Here is an 18,970-nt window from a genome sequence, read left to right as displayed (position 1 = left end):
GAAAGCCACTGATCTCTCTTTACTTTCTCTTACTAGTTTCATTTTCTAAAGTTTTAAAAATTTTGAAAATTTGTTCATCTTCTAATATTTTTATATAAATAGAAGCACATAGCATGTACTCTTTGATTCAATATAATTATTTTAAGATTTATCATAATGTTGTATTGCATGTATCAATAGTTCATTTTTTTTATCACTGAGTACTATTCCAGAATATGGATATATGAAAATTTATTTGTACATATATTTGTTGATGATCATTTAGTTTCCAGTTTTTAACTATTATAAATAAATCTGTTATGAACATTCATATAAAAGTCTGGGTACAGACATATTTTCATTTTGGGGGATGGGATTGAATTCATAGATGTGGAATGGCTAGGTATTATAGACTTTTTATGTAATTATGAAAGATACAATTTTGCCCCAAAGAAATACGTCCATTACTTATAGCTTGAAGTACTTGATTGGACCTGAGAAGTTTTAAGTTTGTTTCCCTATGTTCATGGCACATTTTGTACCATATTAAAAGTTATTTTAAATTGTTCACTGGAAAGCATGAAGTAATGAATGTGACTCTTGTCTCCCCCCTTCAGCATTTTTTGAGGAATCATCTTGAGTCTTTATGATCTTAAATTTGAGATTCTTGCCACCTGTTCACCCAAAGTCAAATACAATTTTTTTTTTAACAATTCTATAATTGTATAAGTTGAAACATAATTAAATATCTTTATAACAATGATAAGTTATTAGTCAGATATATTTATAGATGCTTGGTTTTGTGCTTTAGAATGCCATCATTCAATTCAGTTAGTTTGTCCAAGAAAAATGTCATGTTTGTTTGATATATGGTATAGGTTAGTTTCTCTTTAATAGCAACTGGCATAGAAATGATAGTGTGGGGTTGGTGTTGTAACTCAGTGGAAGGGTGCTTGCTTAGCATGTGTGAGGCATTGGTTTGATTCTTAGCACCATATATAAATAAATAAATAAAATAAAGATCCATCAACAACAAAAGATATTAAAATGAAATGATAGTGTGCATAGAATTATAGGCTGGCAGCTACCTTTGGGCTAGAGATCTCATGCTATAATTTCTAATTATTTCTGATAAATCTTACTAGATTCTTGTGTGAACAAGGCAAAAGTTGAAGAAAGTGAACAAAAAGCAATGGAATTTTCAAAGAAGGTAAGGCTTACAAAATATTAGCCTAATTGTCAAATTAATCAGCATGTTGTCTACTTTGTTTCTTTATATGAAATCTGATAACTGTTGTTTCAGTTTTATAGTACTTTATATCCCAGGATTCAAATGAAACAACAGAATATTGATTTATTTCCTGATAGGGTAAGGTCATTACTCTTCCCTTCTCATCACCTTGAAAACACTATCCATATTATACTAAAGTGATAAGAAAAATTCAGCTGCTGAAAGGACTTATTTAGAAACATTCAACCAAAATAAAATGTCTCATTGGTTTCCTGTATCTCTTACTTAAAATAGGTATCATTTTGGAGAACTAGGAGATATTTTACTGGTCTTTAAAGCTACTGTCTTTAAGTCAGTGTTGTTGATAGCAATAGAAAGTTGTAGTGTTCTCTTTCTCTGTCTCTTCTTAGACTTAGCTTCTTTAATTTTGTAATTGCCACTTGTTAAAGGATGCTGCTACTTCATGTAGTCTTGGTGGAATCTCACAGTGCCCCTTCTTTCTGTGCTAATGCCTTATGTAAATGTCTTTGAATAATGACAAAATTATGAACATCTTAATTTTATTTAGACCTAAGATTACCTTTTCATTGTTTCCTATAAGCATAGTTACCATTCACAGCTCGACAGGAAGCTCAATTAATTAATTTCTACCAAGTTTCTTCCTTCCTTTCTGCTTTCTTTCCCTCCTTCTTTTTGTTCTAGATCCTGTTGAGAGTTGGTGTAGTGTTTCTTTCTTGTTGGGTGCAGGGAAGACCAAAGCACAAGTCTAAAAGCTCTCCAGTTTTCTGCCTTCTGACAGCAAGATAAAGTGCTTACATATTGCTGTCTCTCCAAAGTTATGACTTACCTTGGAGATTAGATAATCACTTTTGCTATCACTCTAGAAATTATAGAGTTACTTCATGGCATCTGAAGAAATGTCTTAGCCCTTTCAGTTACTAGAATAGATTTTAAGAGCTCGAGCATAAAATGTTTGTATGAAGCTGTCATTTTTATTGGTGAATGAGAATGTGTGCTTTTTGATTAATAGACCTTTATATTTCTGATGTTCTTGTTTTAAGTAGCATACTTTAAATTCCTTTTGAAAATCTTAGAATCTCCTTAGTTTTTGGCTGGTATTGTGATTAGACATCATGAGAAAAGTAAATTTTGATTATCTGTCTAGTGAAGCTTTCTATATGCCCATAATATGGGGAAAGGGGTCCTGAAATTATGGAAATTTTAGTGTTTGATGCTTTAGTCTCATTGCCAACATTTAGAATAGGAAAGTGTGGAGATAACCCATTGGTTATCTACATGCATTCTTTTGTTCTGGTTCATCTTGAGAGACAATATAAAGCAGGTTTTTAAAAAAGTGTTTGAATGAGAGGCACTAATTGAAAGATCTGATTAACAGCTTTTCCACTAATTAGCTGTGACTTGAAACCACTTACTCTCTTTGGATCTTAGTCTCTTCATCATTAAAAGGAGAGGATAAGATTAGTTGACTTGTAAGAAGACCTCTTTCAGCTCACATATTTTAGTCTTCTGCGATTCCTTTAAAAATAAAAGTAGAGACATTGTGTGCCTCTTTTCAGATGTATTTATAAACAATTCAGAGGAAGAAGATGTGTACAGTGTGTTTGTGTAGATACATGTTTGGACCAGCTTCTATAGAGCACATAGGAGATGAGAGTATAGCTTCAGAGAAATCTTGACATGTATGATAGTGATGTCAAGCAAGCTCACATTCAAGAATCTCCATCTTCTTGGTGAACTGGTAAACAAGGTCATTGAGGGATCCTTCACCCTAAGTACCTGGAGTGCTTTTGAAATGTAAAGATAATAGAGATTTGGACCAGCTTCTATAGGGCATTTTTCAGGCACTCAACTAGAGGTGGATAAAAGTATTACTAAATAATATTTCAGGTTTGATGTAAATATTATTATTATCCAGTCTGTCCAGCATTCTTTCTTTGGACTTAAGATCACAATGGCATTCTAGAATATCCAAAGATCAAATCTGCTATGAGGATGAATAATTATTACAGTGAACATACTTTTGTATTGTTCCACAAACTATAAAGACAGCTTTGGGCAGTAAAAGATATTATTTACAGAAACAGAAATAACATTGTTGGAATAATGTGTAGATCTATATAATGACTTCAGGTGACATTGGCAATAAAAGGCAAATAAAATATTCTGTAGCTGGATGAAGGCAGTATGCACTATAAATTGTAGGCTGTTGTGGGCCGGCTTAAGAGTTCTGACTGAGGCACAGACTGGGGCAGGATGCAGCAAATTAATATTCACTATGTAGACAGTTTCTTTGGCTTAGTCTATGTATTTAACCTCTCATGTTTCCCTCTTGTAACATCTCATACAAGTATTTTGGCTAACCATTTGACAGAGAATGGTATATAACATATCATTCTACTATAAGATTTTGTATAGTACCACTTTTTAGATACTAGAAAATTAAGATTTGATAGAAACATTCCAGTTTGTATTCATGTACATTCATTTGTGGATTCTAAAAGTGCAATACCTTTTCAAGATAAATATATTTGAGGAGTTGAAATTCTTTGCTGGTATACTTTTAGATTCCATTTTCAAATTCACTAAACGTAATACTATGGGATGAAACAGTAATTATAAAATCAACATTTTAAAACAAAGCAAGAAATGTGTCCATTATACAGGAAGAGAGAATTCTCAGTTCAACCTTTTCTTTTGTATTTGTTTTTCAAAAGTGAAAATGGGTTTCCTTACCCTCATGGGGAATATATTTCTTCTTTACTCTCCAAAGTTAGAGCCTCATCCTAACATGGATACTTAATTATCATGAAAATAAACAAGAGCTTTGATTTTCTAAGTGATCTGGAAATTCATATAGGAAAGAACAGTCTATAGTCATTTACTATATAATGTTTAAAGCTTTCTGAAAAGTATATTATTAACTCTACATTTATGGTGGTGATCATTGCAGTTTGATGAAGAATTCACAGCTCGACAGGAAGCTCAAGCTGAGCTTCAAAAACGAGAAGAAAAAATCAAAGAACTTGAAACAGAAATCCAGCTACTTCGAATCCAGGTAATGAACAAGATATAGACTTTGTGTCATGTCACAGTGAGTTTGATGATAGAAAATTATCTTGTAAGAAGGAAGGAAAAAATGTAACTGGAAGTGGACCTTTTTTTTGGCAGGTTCACATTTTAATTGAAATAAACATACAGATTTGATTTTTGTGAACAATAAATCATTTTAGTATTTGGAAAAAATAAGGTATCAGATGCTCAAAGTGCCCTGCATATTTTAAACAAAATGTTATATGAGCAAAACTGTTTTTGAGATGAAATTTTCATGATTGAAAAATTGCATGGTATTTTCTTTCAAAAAGAATATGAAAATGCTCATTAATTTTAATTATCCCAAAAGATTCTTACAGTCTCTTTAATTCCAGATTATCATCATTTCAACCGGTACACTCAGAAAAATGAGAAATTATATCCCATCTGATTCAAATGTTAAAAAAAAAAAAACCTATACATTTTACATTTCCACCTACATTCCCTAGGATGAAAACTTCCCATATGCCCTTAAACTCTTATTTAGGGTCTCTAAAGTTTTAGAATTGATTAAGTACTCTCTTTAACACACTTTATGTCTCAAATGAATATTAAGAAATTGAAGAACATGCCTTTGGTTAGTGAATGTTTGGTCAGTGTTGGCTGATTAACTGGACAAGGTCTGATTTTATCCTTGTACTAAAAATATTTGAGTAGTAACCTGCAAAGTACCCAATGTGGTAACCTTTTTCTATCTATAGTCTACATCATATATCCCTAATATTTGATCATTTCTTTTCACTGAATTATCTCTCTTCCCTCTGTACCATCTGACTTCCCTTTTGAAATGTCTGAGGACTGTTTCTCTTTATTTTTTCATTCTCCAGATGGAGATATTCCTCAGTGTTCTGTCTTCTGTTATTTTTCTCTGTATATTCTTGTTCAAAATTCCATTCAACATCATATATTCAAATATCACCTTTTATTAGGTGTCAGATCTTTTTTGTTGTTAACATGCTTTAGGATTATGTTTTGATGCTGTTTTTTTTCTTTTTTAATTGGTGCATTAAAGTTATATAGAATCATGGAATTCATTGATACACATTTGTGCACATAATATAATGGTATATAATTTGATCAGTTTTATTCCTAGTACCTCCCCTTTTCCTCTCCCCCTCCCTCCTCCTTGTCTCCTTTTGTCTGTTCTCATTACCTCCCTTCATGAAATCCCTCTCCTAACTTTATTTTCCTTCTTCCTCTCTTACTTCCATATATGATAGAAAATATACAACTCTTGACTTTCTGAGTTTGGATTATTTTGTTATACATAATGCCCACAAGTTCTATTCATTTTTTTGAAAATAACATAATTTCATTTTTTATGACTTAATACAACTTGATTATGCATAGATACCACATTTTCTTTATCCATTTCTCCATTGATGGATATCTAGAATAGTTTCGTAATTTGGCTGTGGTGAATTGTGCTGCTATAAACACTTGCGTGCATATAGCACTATAGTATGCTGACTTTAATTCTTTTTTAAAAACATTTATTTTTTAGAAGTATTTGGACACAATACCTTTATTTATTTTTTTATTTTTATGTGGTGCTGAGGATCCATCCCAGGGCCTCACCCATGCTAGACAAGTGTTCTACTGCTGAGCCACAATCCCAGCCCCCTGACTTTAGTTCTTTAGGATAAAAACAAAAGGGTGCTATAGCTGGGTCCTTTGGTGATTCCATTTCTAGTCTTTTGAGGAACCTCCTTACTGATTTTTATAGTAGTTTTATTAGTTTACAATCTTACCAACAGTGTGAAAGTGTTCCTTTTCCCCCATATCTCTAGCATTTATGATTGTATGTATTCTTAATGGCCTCCATTCTAAATGGAGGGAGATAAAATGTCATTGTAGTTTTGATTTGCATTTCCCTGATTGCTAACGATGTTGAACTTTTTTAAAAATATATTGTTGGCCATTGTGTCTGCTCTTTTTGAGAAGTATCCATTTAATTCAGTTTCCTACTTATTGATTTTTTTGGTGTTATACTTTTTGAGTCAGGATATGAACCTTTTGTTGGAAGAGTAGCCAGCAAAGATTTTTCTCCCATTATGCTCTCTCATTATACCCTTAGTTGTCTCCTTTATTTCACAGAAGCTTTTTAATTTGATGCCATCCCATTTATTAATTCATTATGTTTTTTCATGACCTTTATGAGTCTTTTTGATGAAGCTATTTGTGCTTATATGTTGGAGTATTGACCCTATATTTTCTTCTGTCAGGAAAACAGCTGTTTTTGGATCAAGTATATCTGAGCTGTAATTCATACAACTCTAATCACAAGTGATTTTTCTTTGGCCATGTTTTATAAATTCTCTAGCCTCAGTATTTTCTTCTTGGACAGGTTCATTCCCAGCAGTGTAAATCTAAGTCAGCATAACAGACCAAAGAACTGGAGTGAGAGAATACAGAACTTTGTGGGATATTTCCATCTACCAGGCAGTTCATTACAATCAGGTTACTAAGACCAAAATGTTCCCAATTTCATTTAAATCTACATAGGAAATAGTTATGTAACAAAGACTTGGTTTTGCCAATGTGAATGTTAGCACTGGTACTGAAGTTCAAATACAAGGGTTCTCTGTTGGAGTTAAACATCTCCTTTAGCTTCAGCTTTGGACCCTGACATGTGGTATATTTCACTAGATCCTTCTTTTCTCTGCTGTTTCAAGAGGCAAAACAAAGCTCTTGAAGCAATCGTGTGCTAACTTCTGCCATAGGAGCCACTTTCTTCCAGATCAGTCAAGCAAGTCACTTGAGTTCTTTTTATATTTCCAGCTCTTGATTAGCAATCTTTATAGGAAGGTCCTGCTGCATATAGAAATCAGACCTAGTATCCATGATTTCCTCTTTTCCTCAAACTAGCTTGGTATCCATTTTATTTGTTTAAATTTTACCACTGTTTTTGAAGGTAGTGAGGTAGGAGTTTTCTTTAACTTTGCCCTGTTCCACCTGTAGCAAAGTAACCTACTCACCTTTTTTGTCAGTTTTTTTTTTCTTTTCCTTTTTGCTCCAAATCCCAGAACCGGTCACATCCACTCTCAATATATCTTGCCTGGACTATTATAATTGTTTTCTAATTTTTCTCTCTTGTCTATATTCCTCCTCAAATTTATCCTTTATGTTAGTGGTAAATTAATCTTCCTGAAACACTGCCATGATTATTATCATTCCAGCTTTAGTATGTTCAGTGGTTGCCTGTTATCATCAGGATTAAATAAAATCTCCTTACCAGGAATTTTAAGCCCTTCTGGCATGGGCTTCCTTGTTCCCCTTTGTACTCTAGGCTCTGATTGCTCCCTTAAATATAGTCTCTTTTGTAGCTAAGTTAACTTTCCTTCCTTCATATTTGCAACTTCTTGTCTCCATACTTTTCTTTCTGCTATAATTTCTCAGGTTTAGTTAGAGAGATGTTGATTTTTTAATCAGGAAAACATTTCATAGTCCACTAAATTGAGTACACATGAAATTGTCTCTTGGTAATTTACAATATTCATTAATATTAAATGATATAAGAAGTCCTATGCTGGAGAAACTGTATACCTCTTTTATATAATTTTCCTAGACAGGTTTGATTACAGAACCCTTAATGTCAGAACACATATTAACATCTGTTGCAAATATCATTTGCATAGAATTTACTTGAGAAATGCTGGTTAATGTTATACTCTTTCAGAAATCCCATACCTTGTTCATATGTGCATGTGAAACATATACTATAAAGGAGAAACTAAGTAAGGTGTCCTTTGGAAACCTTCAATACCTCTATCAGGGAATTTCTCTGAAATTCCATATTACTTTCTAAGTCTACTATTGTTTTATTTATTTATATGCCTCCTCTATTTATTCCATATGAGTGTAAGCACCTTAAGGACTTAAGCTCACCTAGCACAGGGCCTTATTACTTAGTAAGTATTTATTTACTGTTAACTATAAAATTTTAGATGCACTGCACTTTCTAGTGTTCCCCAAGTGGTTTAAAATATAAAATTATTAATTTAGTGTGTTTAGGTCACAGTACTATATTGTAGCCTAATTTAATTGAGCAATTCCTAATTGCTCATTAGAGGTAAGAAAATACTGTTAATATTTGAATTTAAAGGTCTTTTAATTTTTTTTTAATTGAAATTGGGGGCATTTTACCACCGAGCTACATCCCCAACCCTTTTATTTTTATTTTTTATTTTGAGACAGGGCTCACTATGTTGCATAGGGCCTTGCAAGTTTGCTGAGTCTGGGTTTGAACTTGTGATGCTCCTGCCTCAGCCTTCTTAGCTGCTTGGATTATAGGTGTTTGCCAGTGAGCCTTTAATGTAAACATTGGAGATTCTTAATTAAAAATGTAAGATGTATATTTACCTTAAATAAATTCTTGATTTTTTTTTTTTTTTATGGTGGTACAGGGGATCAAACCCAGGGTCTTAAACATGATTGGCGATTGAGCCATACTAAGCTATACCTCCTGCCTAAAATTCTATTTAAAATAATAACATTGTTGTGGTTATACAAGTTTTATACTAAACATATGAGGCAAAAATTTGATGTTTATATGTGTGTCTTATTTGCTGTTTGTTCATTTTCAATTTTGCCATCCAATAAAAACTGGGCAACACATTTTGCATTTCAAAATATTTAAAAGTTTGTTTATGCACAAACACTGTAGGAAAAATTACTATGATCCTGAATTTTTAATTTCCCCATAATTTCTTTGATCTCAGTCAAGATTGTGATTGTCACTTTTTTATGATTTTGCTAATTAAAAGTGAAATTAAAAGTGTTTTGCATATTCAAATCATGTGTGATTTTTCCTAACTTCAGGAGAGGATTTGATTCCTGGGGAAGATTCATTGCTAAGTATAGGAACACTTTAGTAATATATATTCATATAAATTCATAAACATTCATATATATGAATAAAATACTTGATCATTGTGCATTGAATATTATGGAAAACGTTTCCATGATCATACTGACCTATGGCTGTTAATTTTTAATATTTTTATGAATAGGGAAATCATTTAAATTGATTCTTCCAAAAATATGTTTTAAAGTATGTTGTAAAGATATTTCTAAGTTTAATTAGTACAATTAATAGTCCAAGTAGAAAATGTATATTAATAAAGGTAAGAGGATTTTCTTCACAGATGAAAATAATAATATACCAAGAATTTCATTAGTTTTAAACCTGCTGTTTGGTTAATCTAATGTCCTTTCTTTATTAAAGCAATGTATGTTCATTGATAGTTTTCTGTAAGAATATTTATAATGAACAGCTTCACTTTTATATTTGTTTTAGAAAGTGAATCATAGTTATCAGTAATGGGTTAAAAAAATAGTCACAGATTCATCATCAAACAAGAAGACAGTATGGAATGCAGTATTCTCTTTCATCCATTATCCATTGTCATTATCGAATACATTTGAGGTTACTTTCCCATAGTAGAAAAACGTTATTCTTCTTTCATAATCCAGTCTGTGAATGAATTCTCCTCATGGCAGATGACACCCATTCATGAAAATATAGTCTGTTATTAGTGGAAAGTAGATCACATTTGCTGTTAGAGGCATCACATTTAAATCCTAATCACGTTTCCAACTATGTAGCTTTTGTTCAATCATTTAACTTTTTGCAGTTAGGGTTTCCTCCTCTGTAAGCAGTGAAATAAAAATGCCCTATCTATACTGCAAGGTCATAATAAAAATAAAAAATAAATAATAGCTATAAACTGTTGATAAACATATATTAGTATGCAAATTAATGCTCTTTAGTATTAATTATTGGTATTAGAATACAGCTAAGTTCCTGGTGCTAAGAAAGAGATTCTTGTGTAAAGCTAATTGGCCCCCAAGGGATTTGAATCTGTGACCTTGTATTAATTAGCCCCTAGTCAAACCAACTAGTCTAACATGCCCAAACTATATACAGTACTTCTTCTTTGGATATATTTATGATGAAATATAGTTTTATTTCATTATTTTTCTAGAGTATTTCAAAAAATCTTGAATGATGCCAACTTTTCTATCCTTGATGTATTAGCAGTACTAGTTGCTGTCCAGACTTTGTAATGCTTACCAAAGTGTACACAAGTCTTTTATATGTACTATTAAAGTATAAAATCTTAAGGCTTCAAAAAGGCATATGTAGGGGAAGTTTTGTTGTTCAGCGGTAGAGTGCTCTCCTTGTACATGCGAGACCTTGGGTTCTATCCTCAGCACCACATAAAAATAAATAAGTGAAATAAAGGTATTGTGTCCAACTCCAACTAAAAAATATTTTAAAAAAGGCATATGTAGTCTTTTTTTTCTTTCTTTTGTACCAGGAATTGAAACAGTGGGTGCTTAAATATTGAGTCACATCCATCCACAGCCCTTTTTTAAACATTTTATTTAGAGATAGTGCCTGTCTGTGTTGCTTAGGGCCTTACTGAGTTGCTCAGGTTTAGTTTGAACTTGATATCCTCTTGTCTTAGCCTACCAAGCTACTGGGATTACAGGCATGTGCCACTATGCCCAGAAAGCATATATAATCTTAAACCACAAATGTCTACTGTGTGTATACTTTCTGCTGTATTTTATTCTAAGGTTAAACTCATACCATTTATTTTTCAGGGCCATGGATCCTTGAGTTCATCAGGAACTCCAGGTCCTCCTCCACCACCTCCCTTGCCAGGTGTTGGCCCACCACCACCTCCACCACCTGTACCTCTACCTGGAGCTCCTCCTCCTCCACCTCCATTATCTGGATTTGGGGGTATTCCACCACCACCACCACCACCTTTATTTGGAGGACCTCCTGTACCACCACCCCTCGGAGGAATGTCTTCTCCCCCAGGAGTGCCACTTGATCTACCTTATGGAATGAAGCAGAAGAAAATATATAAACCCGAAGTGTCCATGAAGAGAATCAATTGGTCAAAGGTAATTGTTTTAGTCAACTTTTCGTCACCATTACCTAAAGATCTGATAAGAATGAGGAGGAGAAGTTTGATGCTCATGGTTTCAGAGGTCTTAGTCCATTGATGGCTGATTCCTTTTGCTCTGGGCCCAAGGTAACATTATGGCAAAAGTGTGTGGAGTAGGATAGCAGTAAGGACATGGCAGATATGAAGCAGAGATAGAACTCTGCTCACTAGGGACAAAGTATAAATAGCAAAGGAAGACCCATGTGTTGCACTTCATCCCACCACACCCTAACTATCTATAGTTACTACCCAGTTAATCCTTGTCAGTTCATGAATCTACTGATATGGTTACAACTCCCATATCTAATTCTTTTTCCTCCAAACAATTTTGCATCACCTCACATGTGAGCTTTTTGGGGCACATTTCATATCTAAAACATAACAGTAATACTGTAACTATAGAGATTTTTGTCTTTGTCTAGCCATGATTGACCATGAATGTGCTGAATTCATTAGTACATGTAAGTGTTGCATAAAGTTTGAGATGACTAATGACTTGTACTGCTTTCCTTTGTGAATTCACCATCTTATGTACATCTTTCAGATTACTACCTAGATGAGTAGAACCCCTCCACACACATAGTTTGAAATTATAAGGAAGGCAAAAGGAAAATTAAAAGTAGTATAGAGAATGCTATATGGAATATATCATCAAATGAAAAATAATTAAGATTTTTACCTCTGTTAACTTGAAGTAACCTTTATTAAATAAAATCTCTTCTGTTATTGAGCCTTGTTTTTTTTAGTTATTTTTACTCAGAAAGTAATTATTTTTTGGTTTTAAACTTTCAGATAATGTGCAGTAGCTGACAATATTCAGTGGTGACATAACTTAAGTATTTTTGATATCGTATGTGAAAATATTTTCTTCTGAATGTTATTTTGCTTTGTTATTATTATCAAATAATATGTTTTTTAAATTATTATACAGATTGCATAGTTCTCATTCATTGGAAATTAATCTTCTAATGATAATGCATTTACCCAGAAACATGTAAAGCTATATCTGAACGTGTCTGTGTATTAAGTTGTTTTGATTCAATTGATGATTCAGTTGTTTTTAAAGATTAAGCTCAAAAGAGTATATTAATTATAAATGGTTTTAGTGTATAGTTATTTGTAATTAGTCACAGTCCACCAAAATATATGATTCAGAATTCGTTAGTTCACTTTTCTGTGTATGTAAAAGTAATGATAGGTTTGCTAATTTAGTGTACACTGGAATGATACTTAATGTATCACCAAAGCATCAAGATGTACTGAAAATGCATAATTCTAATTTTGGATTTGTTGTAGTAAGATCACAATTCTACGGAACTATACTGCCTGGATTGAAAACCCAGCTGTGCCATTTACTAGCTTCAGCAGCTACTTAAACATTTTGGAGCTCAGTTTCCTTTTCTTTAACATGGAGATAATAATAGGTCCTTCCTTGAAGGACTATTGTGAGGATTAGATTAGTTAATATATGCATACCACTTAAGACAGTAACTGACACATAGTAGGAGGTATGTGTAAGCTGTTATTATGGTTGTTGCCTTCAACTTAATCAAAGAACATGGAAAATTCAGTGGTTCTGAGTCTTACATTTCCTGTTTTCAAATAATTAGTGGATATAGAATGCATGTGAATTGAAGAAGGATTTACTAAATTATTCTTAAGACTCTTTTCAGTAGAAGAATTTTTAAAATGTAATTTTGTATATGGCCTATTGTTGTTGTATACCTTTTCTGCATGCCAACAGATTCTTGAGAGTTTTGCAATGAATATTTATTCTATGTGTGTTGTTTTGATAGATCCTAAAATTGCTTTAGTGGTAGATGAATAAAAGAATTGCCATTCAACTCTGCTGAAAGTGAAGTCTTTGAAAAATTTAATATGAAATAATAACTTAGAAACTTATTTTTGCTATTTTTGCCTCAGATCGAGCCTAAAGAATTATCTGAGAACTGTTTCTGGTTAAAAGTAAAAGAAGAAAAGTTTGAAAATCCAGATCTCTTTGCAAAATTGGCACTGAATTTTGCTACCCATATAAAAGGTACATCTTTTAAAATATATAAATTTCTGATTCTGATATATTGCAACTTAGTACCATGCGAAACATTTTTAGAAATGTGTATATGTGAAATTTTTCCATACTGGATAGTGTCAAAGAAATACATTAACAAATTAGCTATATATTATCCAGTAACAAAAAAAAAAAAGAAAAAAAAAACTTTTTTCCTTTGAATTTTATTTTGTATAAATGTTATTGTTCATCTGAAAATATAGGTTTTATCTTTTTGTGTTTAATATGTGTAATATCCCAAATATTAAATTACAAAATTGTTAGTTTTCCTGAGGAACAGAGGAGACAAATTTGTTGATTCACCATGTAAGGGAAAATAGTTTAACAGAATACTAATATCTCAGAAGTTTTCACAAAATTGGGATAAGATGTTGCCTTGGGGCTTATGTAGTCTTTTTCTTTTCCATTTATGTTACTTACCAAGTTGGTTTCTTAGGAAATATCATAGTTTTTGTTATGGTTAGGTTTTCTGGATTAATATAAAAATCTGATGCCCAATAAGTATATTTACTTATTTGATAATAGAGTACATTATTTATGATTAGATCCTTAACCTCTTGTGTATTTCATACATATTTTTTATATTACTTTGTTAACTTCTCAATCTCATGATTAATTATTGTGGTTCATGATTTCAGGTAATTGTCATTTCTGTTTCATAGTTACTGCAGAATTGATAATTAAGAATAGAATTTTTCTGTCTGAAGGAGTCTTAATAGCTAAGAAATGGAAACATTCTGTACTCTTTTGCCCTTAGAATTAGCACTTTTGCCATCATTTGTCTGATTTATCACACATGCCCTACAGTGTGAATTCTGGAAAATTTAGAGAAAGAGATGAAAATTATTTCTTTTTAGTTCTTTTAGCACATCTTGCACACTGGGAGTGCGCGTGTTCTATTTATTGTTTCTTATAGATTGAATTTTATACATACTTGCATCTGCACATGCTCGCACACACAGAGAAATCTGGGGTGGTTAGAGTATTCTGAAAATTTTTTACCTGAAAAAAAATGTTTTGCCAGTAGTATTTTTTTTCCTTATTTATCATAGTAGACTTCACATTTAAAAGGTTCTTCAGTGACTTCAGAAATAACTATTTATTATAGTCCCTTCTTTAAATTGAAAAATTTCTTATAGCCAATTACTACACAATTCTTATGATAGTTATTAAAACAATATTTATGGTTAAAAAAAGAAAGAACTTTCCCTTTAATCAGATTTTTACCTTTCTTCCACAGAGAAAACCATTACTACCGAATTCCCACATTGTCTCCTAGAAATAATCTGTGCCTCTAGAAGCATATGATATTTATTATTTTTTGGTTTTTTGATTCATGCTGTTTTCACTAAATGTACTTGTAGCTTATTTCATGTGAACTTGCATTTATTTACTGTGTTCTCTTTGCATACTGCATTGCATTCTGTGGTATGGAACTGTCTTAATTCATTTCAGCAGTCCCCTATTGATGGTTATTTAGACTGGTTCCAGTATTTTACTTTTTCAAAAAAGTGCTGTGGAAACTCTGTTTTCTCATGTACTTTGTGTACATACATGAGAATCTCTAAGATAAATTCTAGAAGTGGAATTTCCTGAAAAAAATGTTTTCTACATTTAAAATTTTTATATTATGAATTTTTCTGCCATGAAGTTTGTGTCTATTTATGGGGTCATCAAGAATGTATTTGAATACAGATTGAACATTCCTAATCTGATAAACTCTGAAAAATTTTGATTGCCAATATAATGTCACATGTAGAAAATTCAATGCCTGACCTCTGTGACAGTTTGCAGTCAAGACACAGGCACACTATAATTATTGAATAAAATTATCTCAGGCCACATGTATAAGGTATACGTGAGCCAAAAATGAATTTCTTGTTTAGACTTGTGTCTCCTCCTCCAGATATCTCATTATGTATATGTATTTCCTAATTTGAAAATAGAATCTGAAATCCAAAACACCTTTGGTCCCAAGCATTTTAGAAAAGGGATCTTATGCACATCTCCTTCTCTATAGCCATTGTATATCTCAGAGGTGAAAATAGTAAGTAATGGATATTATAATTTTTATTTTTTAAGTCAGAAGTGAGGTTGAACAGTTTTTATCCTGTTTATAGACAATTTTTGATTTCTTTTTCTTTGAACTCCCTCCTCCATTTCTTTGTACATTTTCTATTGACCAGTTGCTGTTTTGCTTATTGATTTATTTGTATTTAGCATTACAAGAAACATAGGTTTCATAAAATTTTAGTTAGCCTGGACCACACAAACAATTAAACATAGACTATTTTACTAATGAATAAACTCAAGTAAGAGACAGAGAAGTTAGTGTAAAACTCAGTGTAGTAGAGAGTTTCCAAATGTAATGTGTTAAGAGTAGAAAAAGCCAAAGTATATAGAGTCATATCTTCTCCCTTTCTGGCTTTGATACTTGTAATCTCAGTTACTAAATTTTATGATTCATAAAATAAATACACTGATGTTTACCTAGTAGTATTTTTAGAATTAAATAAAATTATATATTTAAAGTACCTAGCATAATGATTGCCATCAAGCATGCACTTAATAAAAATTAATTTGCTTCTCCCTCTCATTTACCTGGTACTGTTTATGTGTGTGTGTGTGTGTGTGTGTGTGTGTGTGTGTGTGTGTGTGTGTGTATGTTATTATTGTTGTTTTGGCTATTGTCACTTAATACAGCTGTTAATTCAGCAGGAGATTGTCTTCCTCTTCTGTGTAACATGTGCTAGAGCTAATCAGTTACAATAGAAGCAGTCTTTACGGCTGCTACCAAAACCTGATGAAACCAAAGTAAATCCAAACAAAAATCAACGCTCTCAATTACTCACTGCTGTGAATGTTGCATTTTCATTTGTCTTAATTTAATTCTCTAAATTTTTTATGTTAACACTACTCCTAGTTTCCTTACTTTGAATATTTAAGTACAAATCAGGATGGGGCATCATCCCTTTCACCAAGAGTTATTTCTGAAGGGACATTTAAGGGATCAATTAACCATCATAGAATATTCTAGATATGCACAGCATAGCCAAAATAAATTTTAATGATAGAAAACTGCCATTTTTTTGTAACACTCAATAACTATTGATTGGTCTTCCTGTAATATCTGAAGTCCCTTGTCACTTGCAGTGCCTGGATTCATTATTTGGTCAATAGGTGGCAGGCTCAGAAAGAAATCAGCAGGAGGCTCTGGCTCCAGCAAACTTACATAGCACTGCCTTGGCTTCCCTAGCTCTAGGGCACCACTTTATTCCCCATTATGCTTCTCATTGCAGTTCATTCAGCTGTATTCTGGAATGAGCAACACACCCGTTGTTTCTAAGACCTATTTCTAAAGCTCTTAGACTCAGTTCCAAAACCTTTGAGAACATTCCTCTCTTGCAAGGGCATTGGAGAGTTCACATCTCTCTTCTTGCTAAATGCACTTGTAAAGCATCACTAGTCTGTTTGCAAGAAAAAGTTAAAAATTTTAGAGTATCTTAGAATTGTTAAATAGAAGTTTTAAACTACACTAGTTCTGATATGTCTAATATTCAAATGTTTAAATATTTAATATATGAAAGAACCATAAATTTTACTTTTGAATTATTTTTTAGAGTTTTGGAGAAAATTACTTTTAATATTCTGTTAAAGATAGATTATTTCTGTTTTAGCAAAGAATGACTCTTTTATTTCATTTTAGTTTGTAGAGTACCTAATATGTGCAAATTACTAAGCTAAATAGGAAGGAAAAATAAACAAATTCTTCATTTACTAGGGTACCCATAATCTATTGAGGGAGGTGGGAAGATGTACACTTCATTTAGTCAAATCATAATTTTTTAAAGCTATAGGACCACAATAGAAATGGTTAATTTTGAGTAGGGACAATAGAGAACCCAGAGGTGGTATTCTTTGAGTTGGGCCTTAACAATTAAGTAGAAGTTTAACAGAGAAAGTAGAAGAAAAAGTCATTTTAGCTAGAGAATATCATAAACAAAGTCTTAAATTAAAAACTAAAGATGAATTAAATTTAGCAGAAATTATTTGAGCAAAGAATGATGTATTGTACATCACTAAGAACCAGAAGAGGTTCAGAAAGCTCTACCTAGCATTGTGAGCAGTGATCTTTTATAGACCCAGCACTGAAACAAAGTAGAGAAATCAGCAAATTGGCTATAGTTTTGCATTTGGCTTATTCAGACATGGTTTTATCTCTTGACTACCTGTGACTAGGTGAAACTTGGCTGTTTGTGATGGGTTGAAACTCAGCTGTGTATTATAAAAAAAAATAAACTTCCAAATTAGGTTTTGGTTTCTTAAGTAGGAACTCCATGTTCAGAGACAGCTCAGGCTTACGGTCTGTTATTAATTTAACAGCATGGAAAAGAGAAGCACGTATTTTGTTGAAAGCTCTGGAGGGAGCTGGTTGAATTGGGACTATGGAGTGAAGGCACTTGGGAGTAAAAGTAGTAAGAAGAAATTCACACTGAAGAATTTAGGTTTTATTTTTTAAGCATTAGAGGTACAATAATTTGATCATTTCCCCTAGACTAGACCTTTTTGATGGATAGATAGGTGATAGAATTGACAGATAGGTAATGGACTGATGATTGTGAATAAATATTAGTAGGATAGATGAGATATGATATCCTGACTAGTGTGGATGTTTAATATTCATGTGTAAGATCTCTTCTAGTTTTAGAATCTCATGTTTTTATGCTTATGACATTTAGGTTCTGCCTATAAAACCACCATGATGCCTTAAGACAAAATGCATATTGAAATCTGGATTAATGAAATATACATTTCTTTTCTATTTTTAGTGAAGTAATGGAAAGACAAAAGAGAGTAAGGTGGGGGAAAGGAAGAGGGAGAAGGAGGGGAGACAGCTGGAGAAGACTCTATTAGTGATTAAGAATATGATCGTATGCGAAACTGTTGTAATGTGTATGTGTGCATGTTTTCTAGTTTATTAGTCAATTTGATAATATTTGGAGACATGTAGTCATCAAGGCTATAATGATAGTGTCATTTTCCTTTAAAAATCTGTAGTAATTATAGATAATGATGATATTATATAAGAATTAAAGTAATGATGTTTTACATTAACTAAATTCGAAATAATAATAAAATATGTAGCTTATAACTGCTAATTCTAATTAGAATTTCTAGGGTTCTCTAGAGGCTTCAGGAAAAACAAAGATAGTGTGTATGTGTAAGTTGTAAGCAATTTTTTGGTTTTAATGTTGCTTGGAGGAAATATAAGAAATAAACATAAGAGGTTAATAAAATTTAGCTTCTTCAATAATATATTTCTACAGTGCAATTTAGCTTTAATAATAACAGGAATTGAGGTGTTATAAATATTTCAAATCCATATAAATGTCATTTTGCAATGCTTGAAATATTGGGCATAGCTTCAAGATTATGGTGGAGCTGCATTTGAAAATGCATGTATATAAAAGCACTTTTTCTCTAGGATCATATTTTAAATTGTGTTTCTCAATCTTAGAATCAACTGGCAGCTTCTAAAGATACCACCATTCTATCCTTGTTTGATTGCTCAATACAGTCAAAAATTTAGTGAAATAATCAATACACAAAAGAATG

At 32.2% G+C, this 18,970-nt stretch overlaps 1 protein-coding gene across 9 annotated transcripts in view; it reads left to right on the top strand.

Moving 5' to 3' along the window:
* Diaph2 (diaphanous related formin 2) overlaps positions 1-18,970 on the top strand; it is an 826,282-nt gene that overhangs the window by 248,791 nt on the left and 558,521 nt on the right. For all 9 annotated transcript variants that reach the window (XR_013154694.1, XR_013154693.1, XR_013154690.1 and 6 more), the window contains 4 exons: positions 1,125-1,189; positions 4,182-4,286; positions 10,934-11,242; positions 13,210-13,324. Coding sequence is in view for 2 of the 9 variants with exons in the window: in XM_077107725.1 (XP_076963840.1) it covers positions 1,125-1,189; positions 4,182-4,286; positions 10,934-11,242; positions 13,210-13,324 (594 nt within the window). In the remaining 7 variants the exon portion in view is untranslated. The remainder of the gene's footprint in view (positions 1-1,124; positions 1,190-4,181; positions 4,287-10,933; positions 11,243-13,209; positions 13,325-18,970) is intronic.

This window comes from Callospermophilus lateralis, chromosome X, assembly GCF_048772815.1.
Source record: "Callospermophilus lateralis isolate mCalLat2 chromosome X, mCalLat2.hap1, whole genome shotgun sequence".
In the NCBI taxonomy this organism is placed as follows: Eukaryota; Metazoa; Chordata; class Mammalia; order Rodentia; family Sciuridae; genus Callospermophilus; species Callospermophilus lateralis.
This window is presented reverse-complemented; position numbering and strand designations above follow the sequence as displayed.